At 36.3% G+C, this 12,500-nt stretch overlaps 1 protein-coding gene and 1 long non-coding RNA gene across 7 annotated transcripts in view; both read left to right on the top strand.

Moving 5' to 3' along the window:
* LOC127005069 (adhesion G protein-coupled receptor A3-like) overlaps positions 1-12,500 on the top strand; it is a 74,593-nt gene that overhangs the window by 11,118 nt on the left and 50,975 nt on the right. For all 6 annotated transcript variants that reach the window (XM_050873547.1, XM_050873553.1, XM_050873551.1 and 3 more), the window contains exon 3: positions 11,643-11,714. In XM_050873547.1, coding sequence (XP_050729504.1) covers positions 11,643-11,714 — 72 coding nt within the window. The remainder of the gene's footprint in view (positions 1-11,642; positions 11,715-12,500) is intronic.
* Positions 1,977-2,670, top strand: LOC127005070 (uncharacterized). Its single transcript, XR_007758257.1, has 3 exons — positions 1,977-2,028; positions 2,423-2,462; positions 2,613-2,670. It is a non-coding gene; the product is annotated as an uncharacterized LOC127005070 (long non-coding RNA).

The raw sequence follows: 12,500 nt of genomic DNA on the forward strand, positions 1-12,500 counted from the left end.
TACCCATAATTCTGGTCCATAAACTAACTGCGGACCGTGAATGTGTGTGTGTGTGTGTGTGTGTGTGTGTGTGTGTGTGTGTGTGTTGGTTCCTTGTTTGTTCGTTTATTTTTATGTATTTCTATATCTACTTTCTTGTTTGTATGTGTTTTATATGTTGGGGGGGAGTTGTGTGTGTGTGTGTGTGTGTGTGTGTGTGTGTGTGTGTGTGTGTGTGTGTGTGTGTGTGTGTGAATCTTAACGTCCACAGCATCCATGACTACTGTTGTATGTTCAGCTGGAGAGGTCATCATATTTTCTCTCTCTCTCTCTCTCTCTCTCTCTCTCTCTCTCTCTCTCTCTCTCTCTCTCTCTCTCTCTCTCTCTCTCTCTCTCTCTCTCGCACAAAGTTCCCGTACCACCTACATTTTCACATTTTGCACAAGTTGAAATGAGTTCTCGTGAATACCATAAATTAGCCAAGTGCATAGCGGACAGTTGCCGAGGGGAAGGGGGAAGGGAAAAGGGGATTAAGGGAAGGGGAAGGGAAGGGAAAGGGGGATCCAGGGAAAGTATGAGTAAGGTAAGTAGGGATAGGCAAGGGAATGGAGAAGTAAGGAAAGTAGGAGCAGAATGAAGGGAAAAGAGGAAGGGGAGGGAAAGGGTGGCAATAGAAGGGGAAGGCAAGGGAAAGATGAAGGGAAGGAAGGGGAAAGGGAGGCAAGATATAGGGGAAGGGATGAGGCAAGGGGAAGGGAGGAGGCAAGGGGAAGGGAGGAGACAAGGGGAAGGGAAGGGAAGGTAAGGGAAAGCAAAGGGGAGGGAAAGGGAAGGCAAGGAAAAGGAGGAGGAGGAGCAGGTTATAATGGGGAACAAATGGAAATGGGGAGTAATGGGAATATAAAAAAACCGGGGAAAGGAAAAGTAAGAAAAGGAGAGCAATGAAGAGGAAGGGGAGCAAGAGAAACATGGAGGAAGGGAAACGGGAGGAAGGGAAACGGGGACTAAAGAGAAACGGGAGCAAAAGAAACCGGGAAGTTAATGGAAAGGGGAGACTATAGCAGGGCGCAACAACAGGGTGATTCTGCGGAAAATGGGTTTGTGTAGTGTGTATACGGATAAAATGGAAATGGAGCAGTCGTAATAATAGTTGTGGTGATGGTTATGGCGGCGGGAATGGTTTGGTAAGGTTAGGTTAGGTTAAGGAGAGAAAGAAAGGGGTATGTTAGGTTAGGTTTGAAAAGGAAGGAGAGGGGCATTATAGGCTAGGTTAGGTTAGGTTAGGTTAGGTTAAGGAGGGAGAGAAAGGGGTATGTTAGGTTAGGTTTGAAAAGGAAGGAGAGGGGCATTATAGGTTAGGTTAGGTTAGGTTGAGGAGAGAAAGAAAGGGGTATGTTAGGTTAGGTTTGAAAAGGAAGGAGAGGGGCATTATAGGTTAGGTTAGGTTAGGTTGAGGAGAGAAAGAAAGGGGTATGTTAGGTTAGGTTTGAAAAGGAAGGAGAGGGGCATTATAGGTTAGGTTAGGTTAAGGAGGGAGAGAAAGGGGTATGTTAGGTTAGGTTTGAAAAGGAAGGAGAGGGGCATTATAGGTTAGGTTAGGTTAGGTTAGGTTAAGGAGGGAAAGAAAGGGGTATGTTAGGTTAGGTTTGAAAAGGAAGGAGAGGGGCCTTATAGGTTAGGTTAGGTTAAGGAAGGAGATAAAGGGGTATGTTAGGTTAGGTTTGAAAAGGAAGGAGAGGGGCATTATAGGTTAGGTTAGGTTAAGGAGGGAGAGAAAGGGGTATGTTAGGTTAGGTTTGAAAAGGAAGGAGAGGGGCATTATAGGTTAGGTTAGGTTAAGGAGGGAAAGAAAGGGGTATGTTAGGTTAGGTTTGAAAAGGAAGGAGAGGGGCATTATAGGTTAGGTTAGGTTAAGGAAGGAGAGAAAGGGGTATGTTAGGTTTGAAAAGGAAGGAGAGGGGCTTTATAGGTTAGGTTAGGTTAAGGAAGGAGAGAAAGGGGTATGTTAGGTTAGGTTTGAAAAGGAAGGAGAGGGGCATTATAGGTTAGGTTAGGTTAAGGAAGGAGAGAAAGGGGTATGTTAGATTAGGTTTGAAAAGGAAGGAGAAGGGCATTATAGGTTAGGTTAGGTTAGGAAGGAGAGGGGGGAGAAAGGTTAGATTAGGTAGGGTTGGAAGAAAGGGGTATGTTAGTTAGGTTTTTGAAAGGGAGGAGGGGCTAGGTAGGTTAGGTTGAGGAGAAAGAAAGGGGTATGTTAGGTTAGGTTTGAAAAGGAAGGAGAGGGGCATTATAGGTTAGGTTAGGTTAAGGAAGGAGAGAAAGGGGTATGTTAGGTTAGGTTTGAAAAGGAAGGAGAGGGGCTTTATAGGTTAGGTTAGGTTAAGGAAGGAGAGAAAGGGGTATGTTAGGTTAGGTTTGAAAAGGAAGGAGAGGGGCATTATAGGTTAGGTTAGGTTGAGGAGAGAAAGAAAGGGGTATGTTAGGTTAGGTTTGAAAAGGAAGGAGAGGGGCATTATAGGTTAGGTTAGGTTAAGGAAGGAGAGAAAGGGGTATGTTAGATTAGGTTTGAAAAGGAAGGAGAGGGGCATTATAGGTTAGGTTAGGTTAAGGAGGGAGAGAAAGGGGTATGTTAGGTTAGGTTTGAAAAGGAAGGAGAGGGGCATTATAGGTTAGGTTAGGTTAGGTTGAGGAGAGAAAGAAAGGGGTATGTTAGGTTAGGTTTGAAAAGGAAGGAGAGGGGCTTTATAGGTTAGGTTAGGTTAAGGAGGGAGAGAAAGGGGTATGTTAGGTTAGGTTTGAAAAGGAAGGAGAGGGACATTATAGGTTAGGTTAGGTTAAGGAAGGAGAGAAAGGGGTATGTTAGGTTAGGTTTGAAAAGGAAGGAGAGGGGCTTTATAGGTTAGGTTAGGTTAAGGAGGGAGAGAAAGGGGTATGTTAGGTTAGGTTTGAAAAGGAAGGAGAGGGGCTTTATAGGTTAGGTTAGGTTAGGTTGAGGAGGGAAAGAAAGGGGTATGTTAGGTTAGGTTTGAAAAGGAAGGAGAGGGGCATTATAGGTTAGGTTGAGGAGAGAAAGAAAGGGGTATGTTAGGTTAGGTTTGAAAAGGAAGGAGAGGGGCATTATAGGTTAGGTTAGGTTAAGGAAGGAGAGAAAGGGGTATGTTAGATTAGGTTTGAAAAGGAAGGAGAGGGGCATTATAGGTTAGGTTAGGTTAGGTTTGAAAAGGAAGGAGAGGGGCATTATAGGTTAGGTTAGGTTAGGTTTGAAAAGGAAGGAGAGGGGCATTATAGGATAGGTTAGGTTAGGTTGAGGAGAGAAAGAAAGGGGTATGTTAGGTTAGGTTTGAAAAGGAAGGAGAATGTTTTATTAAGTTAGGGAAGGTTAGGGTAAATTAATGATGGAAAGTGGAAGTAGTGGCATTAATAGTTGTGGTAATGGTTATGGAATGAGTTTGTAAGGTTAGGTTAGGTTAAGGAAGGAAAGAAAATGATATGTAAGGTAGGTTTGAAAGGGAAAGCGGTAGGTTAGGGAAGGCTTAGGGTAAATTAATGAGGGAAAATGTAGTTGTAGTAATAATAGTTGTAGTGGAATAGTGTAGCAGGAATAAGTTTGTTTGGTTAGGTTAAGGAAAGAAGGAAAATGATAGATAAGGTAGGTTTGAAAGGGGAGTGGTGTTCGATTGAGTTGGTAAAGGAAAGTGGCAGGTAAGGCTAGATAAAGTTCAGGAAGGAAAAGTGGCAATAGATTTGGTTAGGTAAGGAGGTTAGATTTGGATTAGGAAGGAAGCTTGTATATTAGATTAGGTGAGGTTAGGTTAGGTAAAGGTAAGAAAGTGGTAGCTTGGTTAAGTTAGGTTAGGGTAAGTAAGGGAAGGAAAGTTATGTATTTGCTTAGGTAAGGTTAGGTTAGGTAACGTAAGGTAAGAAAGTGTTAGGTTGGTAAAGTTAGGTTAGGTTAGGTTAGGTTAGGTTAGGTTAGGATAGGTTAGGCTAGGTTAGGTTAGGTTAGGTTAGGTTAGGTTAGGTTAGGATAGGTTAGGTTAGGTTAGGTTAGGTTAGGTTAGGTTAGGTAGTGTAAGGTAAGAAAGTGGTAGCTTGGTTAAGTTAGGTTAGGGTAAGTAAGGGAAGGAAAGTTGTGTATTTGCTTAGGTAAGGTTAGGTTAGGGTAAGTTTACAAAAAAGAGGTGTTAGGTTTGGCTAGGTAAGGTAAGGTTGGTAAGGTTAGGAGGGAAAGTGGTATGTTAGGCAAGGTTAGGTAAGGCAAGGTAGGAAAGTGGGAGGCAAGGTTAGGTTAGGTAAGATTACGTTAGGTTCAGGGAGGAGAGCGGTAAGTCAGGATTAATTAAACGACTTTCCACCTGGCTTAACGCTAAATTGGATCAGATCAGGTAGATAGACCCTTTATAGGTGCAGGAAACCGCCCCGACTCCATTACGGGCGCGGCGATAAGGCCCGAGTATAGATGGCGCTGCTGGATACTGTTTAAAGAGAGTGCAGGGGCGGGTCATGGCATCAGATCCCCCTTGACCCCCTCCCAACCCTTTCTACCCCCCCCCCCCCCCACCACCACACTGTTAACGGAGAGAGCTGTGCCACACTTTTTTCTATTTTTTTTCTTTTTCCTCTGGTTTGTTGTATTTCTATTTTTTTTTATTTTTGTCCTTGTATTCTTTTCTTCTTGTTATTGTTGTGTTCATTTTTTCTTTTTTTCTTGTTCTTGTTTTGCTTCAGGTTTTCGTTCTTGTCCTTTTTCTTGTTTTTCCTGTTTTCGTTCTTTCTAGTTTTCTTATTATTTGTTTGTTTTTTTGTTCTGGTTCTTCGATGTCCTTTTTTCTTCTTTCTGTTCTTGTTTTTTTTGTGGTTACTGTTTATTTTAGTTCTTGTTTTTTTATTTTGTTTTTGTTCTTTTCTTCTTGTTTTCATTCTCGTTCTTTTTGTTTTTGTTCTCATTCGTGTTCTTTGTGTGCCTTTTTCTTATTCTAATTCTTCTTCTTCTTCTTCTTCTTCATTCTCCTCCTCCTCCTCCTCCTCCTCCTCTCCGATTGTTCCACTGAGCTTTAGAATAAGTTAAATAAGTGAGCGAATTAGTTTGAGTATGAATGGAATATTAAGTTTAACAGCACGAGTAAATAAATGAACGAACGAGTGTATAGCAGAACAGTCTCACGTTTGCCGCCTCGTGTAAACAAACGGATTTTATGTGTTCGTGTTTATTGTTTGTAAGCGCTTGTGTTTATGTTTGTGTTTGTATTTTCGTGTGTGTGTGTGTTCCTGTTTTGTAATCTCGGGTTTTTTTTTTTTTTTTGCTTCGTTTTTTCTTTGTTTTTGTTCTTGTTCTTCTTGTTCCTTCCTTCCTTCCTTCCTTCCTTTATTGCTTCCTTCTTCTTGTTCTTTTCTTTCCTTCCTTCCTTCCTTCCTTTTTTGTTTCCTTCTCATTCTCCTCTTCTTAATGTCCTTCCTTCCTTCTCTCCTTCTCTATCTTTTCTTCTTTCCTTCCTTCCTTCCTTTATTGCTTCCTTCTCATTCTTCTCTTCTTAATGTCCTTCCTTCCTTCTCTATCTTTTCTTCTTTCCTTCCTTCCTTCCTTCCTTTTTTGTTTCCTTCTCATTCTCCTCTTCTTAATGTCCTTCCTTCCTTCTCTCCTTCTCTATCTTTTCTTCTTTCTCTGCTTCCTTCCTTTATTGCTTCCTTCTCATTCTCCTCTTCTTAATGTCCTTCCTTCCTTCTCTCCTTCTCTATCTTTTCTTCTATCCTTCCTTCCTTCCCTTTTTATTCCTTCTCTTTCTCTTCTTCCTGTTTTTCCTTACTTCTCTCTGTCTTTCTCTCCTTTATCATTTCATCCTTTCTTCCTTCTCTCTCTCCTCTTCCTTCTCTCTGTCTCTCATTTCTTTTGTGTCTTCTTTCCCTCCTTCCTTCCTTTTTTATTCATTTTCTTTCTCCTCTTCCCACTGTCTTTCCTTCCTTCTCTTTTTCTTTTCTTCCTTCCTTCCTTCTTTTCTTTTTTATTTCTTCTCTTTCTCCTCTTCTTACTGTCTTTCCTTCCTTCCTTCTCTCCGTCTTCTTTTCCTTCTCTATCTTTTCTTCTTTCCCTCCTTCCTTTTATTCTTCCTCCTCCTCCTCCTCCTCCTCCTCTTTTTCTCCCTCACCTCTGCATCTCATTCTCTCTTCCCCCTCCTTCCTTTATTTCATTTACATATTCATTGGTTTTGTTTTCTTCTTTTTCTTCTTTTTCTTCTTTTTCTTCTTGTTCTTGTGTTCTTCTTCTTCTTCTTCTACATCTTGTCCTTTATGTTCTTCTTGTCCATTTCTTTTTTTGTTCTTCCTCTTTTTATCATTCTGTTTCTTCTTACTCATATTCTTCTTAATATTATTGGAACGCGTATAACGATACCAAAATCAAAACACAAACAAACAAACAAACAAACAAACAAAAACAGCTAGTCAAGTGTTATATTTTTTTCAGTCCATATGACACAGTTGTTCCACATTAATGAGCGGAAACCTAATTAACGAATGAATGAAATTATCGTTGTTGTTGTTGTTTGTATTATTGGAACGCGCGTATAATGATGTAGAACGAGTAAACAAAAGCAGCTGATCGCGTTTTTTTTTGGTAAGTCGTTATAACAAAGGTGTTTCAAATTAGTGAATGGAAAATGAACCGCGTAATGGTATTCTTTTTTTATGATTAGAAAGTAAGGAAAACAAAGTGAAGAAAAGACAAAGAAAAAACTGCAAGACGGTAAAGAAAAGCAAGGTAAAGAAATGTAAAGAAAAAAGAAGAAAAGAAGCAAAAGAAAGAAAAGGAAAAAGAAGACAAGAGGAAAACACGAAGAAAGAAAAAAGAAAAGAAAAGCAAGGTAAATAAATGTAAAGAATTGTAGAGAAAAAGAAAAAAAGAATGAAAAGGAAAAAGAAGAAAAAAAAGAAGGAATAAAAGCAAAGAAAAGAGAGAGAAAAAAAAACCGTTCCCATTAATAACGAAAGAAAAAGAAAACAAGAAAAAAACAAGAAAAAAAGAAGAGAAAGGAAATAGAGAAAAAAACATGCATTTCCCATTAACTGCGACACACTTCGAAATTAGTAAATGGAAAATGAGCCGAGTAATGAAGTTCTCGCGTTTTTATGTCATTGGAACGCGTATGATTCCAGAAAATAGAACAAAAAAAAAACCTACCTGATTGCGTACTTTGGTAATTAACTGCGACCCATTTTGGAATTAGTAAAATGAAAAATGAACGAATTAATAAGGTTTTGCATTTATTTTGTATTACTGGAACGTGTAAAATTATTCAAGAAGTAATAAAAAGTAGTAATAGCGACACTTCTTTTGAATTAGGGAAACAGAAGCTTGAAATAATTAATGATATTCTTGTTCTTGGTATTGATTTTTTTTCTTCTTTTTTCTTCTTCTTCTTCTTCTTCTTCTTCTTCTTCTTCTTCTCCTTCTTCTTTTTCTTCTGCGTTCCTTGTTCTTTTTGCTCTTGTTCTTGTTTATGATATTTCTTCGTCTTCTTCTTCTTCTTCTTCTTTTTCTTCGTTCCTTGTTCTTTTTGCTCTTGTTCTTGTTCTTTTTCCTTTTTTTCTTCTTTTTTTCTTTCCCTGTTTTTTTGTTCTTGTTGTTTTTCTTCTTTTTCTTCTTCTTTCCTTGTTCTTTTTGTTCTTGTTCTTGTTCTTTTTCATCTTTTTTATTCTGTTTCTTCTTATTCATATTCTTCTCAGTATTGGAACGTGTATAACGATGCCAAAAACAAAACACAAAGAAACAAACAAAAACAACAACAAAAAAAAAATAAACAGCTAGCCAAGTAATAAATATCAATAAATAAATATAACAAATAAAATAAATAAAGAATAGTCGATTACGTGCATTTCCCATTAATTTCGACATACTTTCCAATTACTAAAATTAATGAATGAATGAATTTGTCGTTTTTTTAATTGTTATTATTATTGTTATATTTATTATCGTTTTTTATTACTTTTTATTATTGGGGCGAGTAAATACAATCAGCTGATCACGTTATTTTATCAGTAATTACGACACACTTTGCAATTATTAAAGTGGACTAGATTTTCGTTTTTGTTATTGATATTACTTTTATCATCGTTTATTGTTATTTTTTATTGTTGTTAAAAGTAAACTCAATCTGCTGATCACGTTATTTTATCACTATTTACGACACTTTGGAATTATTAAATGAATTAATGAGGTTATCGCATTTTTGTATTATTAAAACGCGCGTAACAAAGTGGCAAGTAAACACAATCAGCTGATCACATTATTACGACACTTTTAAATTAGTGAAAGAAAAAAATGAATTAATTATATTTTTTGTTATTATTATTATTAGAACTTGTAAAATGATTCAAGAAGTAAAACAACAACAACAACAACAGCTTATCACGTTATTTTATCATTAATTACGACCCACCTTCTTTTGAATTAGTGAAGGACAAAATGAATGAATTAATTATATTTTTGTTATTATTATTATTAGAACTTGTAAAAACGATTCAATAAGTAAAACAACAACAACAACAACAACAACAACAACAAAGCTTATCAAGTCTTTTTTTTTTTGACTAATTACGACACACTTTCTTTTGAATTAGTGAAAGAAAAAATGAATCAATTATTTTTTTGTTATTATTATTATTAGAACTTGTAAAATGATTCAAGAAGTAAAACAACAACAACAGCTTATCACGTTATTTTTATCACACTTTCGAATTAGTGAGACATGAATTAATAACGTAATGCTATTTTTTATATATTATCTGAACGCACGTGAATAATGGCGTAACAGCTGATAATCTTCTTTTGAGACTAATCACGACACTTCCTCTCAAATTAGTGTGAAAATTTGATTAGTTAATGATATTCTTTTTTTTTTTTTGATAATTGAATCTCGTATAATGTTTCGAGGCAGAAAATATCACATCACGTGTTTATGGCGCTGATTACAACGCGCCTCCCAAACAGGTGAAAAGAGTGAATTGACGATATTCTGTTTTTATTACCGAAACGCTTATAATGGCGCTGCTAATAAACTGAAGCGGCTCAACACGCCATTTTGCCTCTGATTATGATGATACGCTTCTTTCAATTGAGTGACTGGAAAATACTTAATCAACGCTATTATATTTTTTTTTATACATGCAACGCGTTCAACGATTCAAGGAGTAAAGCATTGTTAAGAATAAAGAAAAGAAAGAATGAAAAGGAAAAAAGAAGAAAAGAAGATTGTAAAGAAAAAGATAAAAATGAAAAGGAAAATAGAAGAAGATTGTAAAGAAAAAATGAAAAGGAAAAAGAAGAAAAGAAGATTGTAAAGAAAAAGAAGAAAAGATTGTAAAGAAAAAGATAAAGAATGAAAAGGAAAAAGAAGAAAAGGAGATTGTAAAGAAAAAAAAGAAAGAATGAAAAGGAAAAAGAAGAAAAGAAGATTGTAAAGAAAAGATAAAAATGAAAAGGAAAAAGAAGAAAAGAAGATTGTAAAGAAAAAGAAAAAAATGAAAAGAAAAAAAAAGAAAAGAAGATTGTAAAGAAAAAAGTATGAAAAGGAAAAAGAAAAGATTGTAAAGAAAAAGATAAAAATGAAAAGGAAAAAAAAAAGAAAAGAAGATTGTAAAGAAAAAGAAAAGGAAAAGGAAAAAAAAGAAGTAAAAAAAAAAAACCAAAACAATAGCTGGTCACGTGCTATTGCCATTGAGTACGACACGTTCTTTCCAATTAGCGAATAAAAAGATAAATTTATTAATGAAGGGATTTTATTTATCACTGGAACGCGTATAATGATTCAAGAAGGAAAAAAAAAATAGTCAGTCACGTCCATCCACTCCTAATTATGACACCTTTCAAATCAGTTAATAAAAAAAACATGAATAATTATAGTTTTTTTTATTTATATTTAGTATTTGCATAATATTTTAACATGTAAGTGATTGTTGATGAAATAATGTAGCTGTCGTTTTTTATATATTTATTTTTAATTCTTGCACTACCTTTAACAGAAGACCATACGGTGATTGTTAATGAAATAATCGGCGTAGATCTTACTTATTTTAGGTATATTATGGAATTTCCTTAACATTTATCTGTAAAAAAAACAACGTGAGGTGATCAAAAAAATGCAAATCTCGTCTTTTTACATATTTTAAACTTGTATAACATTTGAGTGATGAAATAATTAACATAGATCTTATTTTTGTATTTATTTTTTGTACATCCTTAACATTTAGCAGAAGGAAAACATCAGGTAATTGTAAACGAAATAGAAAAATAATGCAGATCTTTTTTATAGCTTTTGAAACTTGTATAACATTTGAGTGATGAAATAATTAACATAGATCTTATTTTTGTATTTATTTTTTGTACATCCTTAACATTTAGCAGAAGGAAAACATCAGGTAATTGCAAACGAAATAGAAAAATAATGCAGATCTTTTTTATAGCTTTTGAAACTTGTATAACATTTGAACTAATTGACACAGACCTTACTTTTTTATATGTTTTTTTAGAATTTGCATAACATTAACGGAAAAAAACAAGTGTAAACGAAAACAAAATCACATCTTTTTTTATAGCATTTGAATCTTGCATAACAATTGAGTGATTGTACATGAGATAATTGACGCAGACCTTACTTTTTTATTTATATTTTTTTGAATTTGCATAACATTAACAGAAAAAAAAACATAGATAAGTGTAAACGAAAACATAGTAATGTAGACCTTTTTTTTCGATATCTTTTGAAACTTTGAAATTTGAGTGACTGTAGTTGAAGTAATTATCGCATATCTTGACTCTTTTGTAGGAGCAGTGAATGGCAGGCTTTTATTTTCATTACAGTTTCTTTCTTTTCTTTTTTCTTTTTTTTTTTTGCTATTGAACTGCTTCTTTTACTGTAAAACTAAAATATCTTACTTTTTTATATATATTTGGAACTTGCATAACATCCCAGTGATCGCGTAAAACAAATCAACACAGAAAGCTCGGCGGGCGTTAATGAAGTAGTTTGCCGCCACCCTACGACGCCGGGAGGATTAATAACAGTGTACACCTTTTATTTATTCGTCATTACCGCGGACTAATGAGTAGCGCGGTGGCGGAAGGGAAAAACGTGTGTGCCTCGGTTCGACTCCCTTTGTTGGTGCGGTAATTAACGTGACGAGCCAATGTTATCACACCTGAGAATACCTGTGGGGTGGGGGGGGTAGGGGGGCTTGTAGGGGGGTAGGGGATGTGTTTGTAGTGGGGGGATTATGTGTGTGTGTGTGTGTGTGTGTGTAATTAGGATGATATAATGGAGCAGTGTGCGTTATTTATTATTATTATTATTATTATTATTATTATTATTATTGGCATTGTTGTTGATGATGATGATGATGATAATAGTGGTAATGATACACGATGGTTTTCCTTCCTTTCGTTCTCTTTCTCTCGTTCTTTTTCTTTTTCTTTCTTTCCCCCTTTCTTTCCTTTCCTTCTATTCTTTGTCTCTGTCTTTCCCTTCTATTCCTTCCCATCCATTCACTCAAACTCTCTCCCTTTCCTTCTTTACTTCCTTCTTTCATTAACTTCCTACTTCCATTACCTTTCGTTTTTCATTCATTGTTTACTCATTTACTCACCTGCTCACCAGTCCTTCCTTCCTTTGCAGTGACTTGTCCGAGAGTGGCCTGACGCGCCTCTCACCTCACGTCCTGTCACACCTGCCCAACCTGGAGAAGCTGTGAGTATACCTGTCCGTTTGTGTTTACCTGTGCGTGTGTGGGTTTGTTAGTGTAGGAGGAGGAGAAGGAAGTGGAGGAGGAGGAGGAGAGGGGAAGCATGATAGAGAAAGAGAAGGAAGGAGAAGGAGAACGAGGAAACATGGAAGAAGAGGAGGTATGTTTGTTTATTTGTATGTATGTTTGTAGTTTAGTTTTGTGTGTGTGTGTGTGTGTGTGTGTGTGTGTGTGTGTGTGTGTGTGTGTGTGTGTGTGGAGGGGGCGTAGGAGAAGAGAGAGAAGGAGGAGGCTAAAAAAGAAATGGAGGGTAAACAAGGACAAGAAAAATAGAAAAAGAAGGAAAAGACGAAGGATGAATAGAAGGGGAAAAGGAAGAGGAGGAGGAGGAGGAGAAAAAATACAAATACAAAGGAGGACGAGGGTAAGGAGAAAAAGGAAACGAGGGAGGAAAATGAAGAGGAAGTGGATATAAAATGAAAGTAGAATGAATAAAAGTAAAAAAATATATATAAGTAGAAGTAGTAGTTGTTGTTGCTGTCTTGTCTTGGTGGTAGTAGTGGTGGTGGGTGATGGTGGTGATGGTGGTAGAGGAAGAGGAAGAAGAGAAGAAGGAGGTAAAGAAGGAAGAGGAGAAGGCAAACCAGAGGAGTAAGAAGAGAATAAAGAAAAAGAAATATAAAGAAACAGAGAAATAGGACAAAACTGAGAGTACTGTTGTTGTTATTGTTTTGTCTAGTAAACGTAATGGTGGTGATGGTGGTGGTAGAGGAAGAGGAAGAAGAGAAGAA

This window comes from Eriocheir sinensis, chromosome 29 (genome assembly GCF_024679095.1).
Source record: "Eriocheir sinensis breed Jianghai 21 chromosome 29, ASM2467909v1, whole genome shotgun sequence".
In the NCBI taxonomy this organism is placed as follows: domain Eukaryota; kingdom Metazoa; phylum Arthropoda; class Malacostraca; order Decapoda; family Varunidae; genus Eriocheir; species Eriocheir sinensis.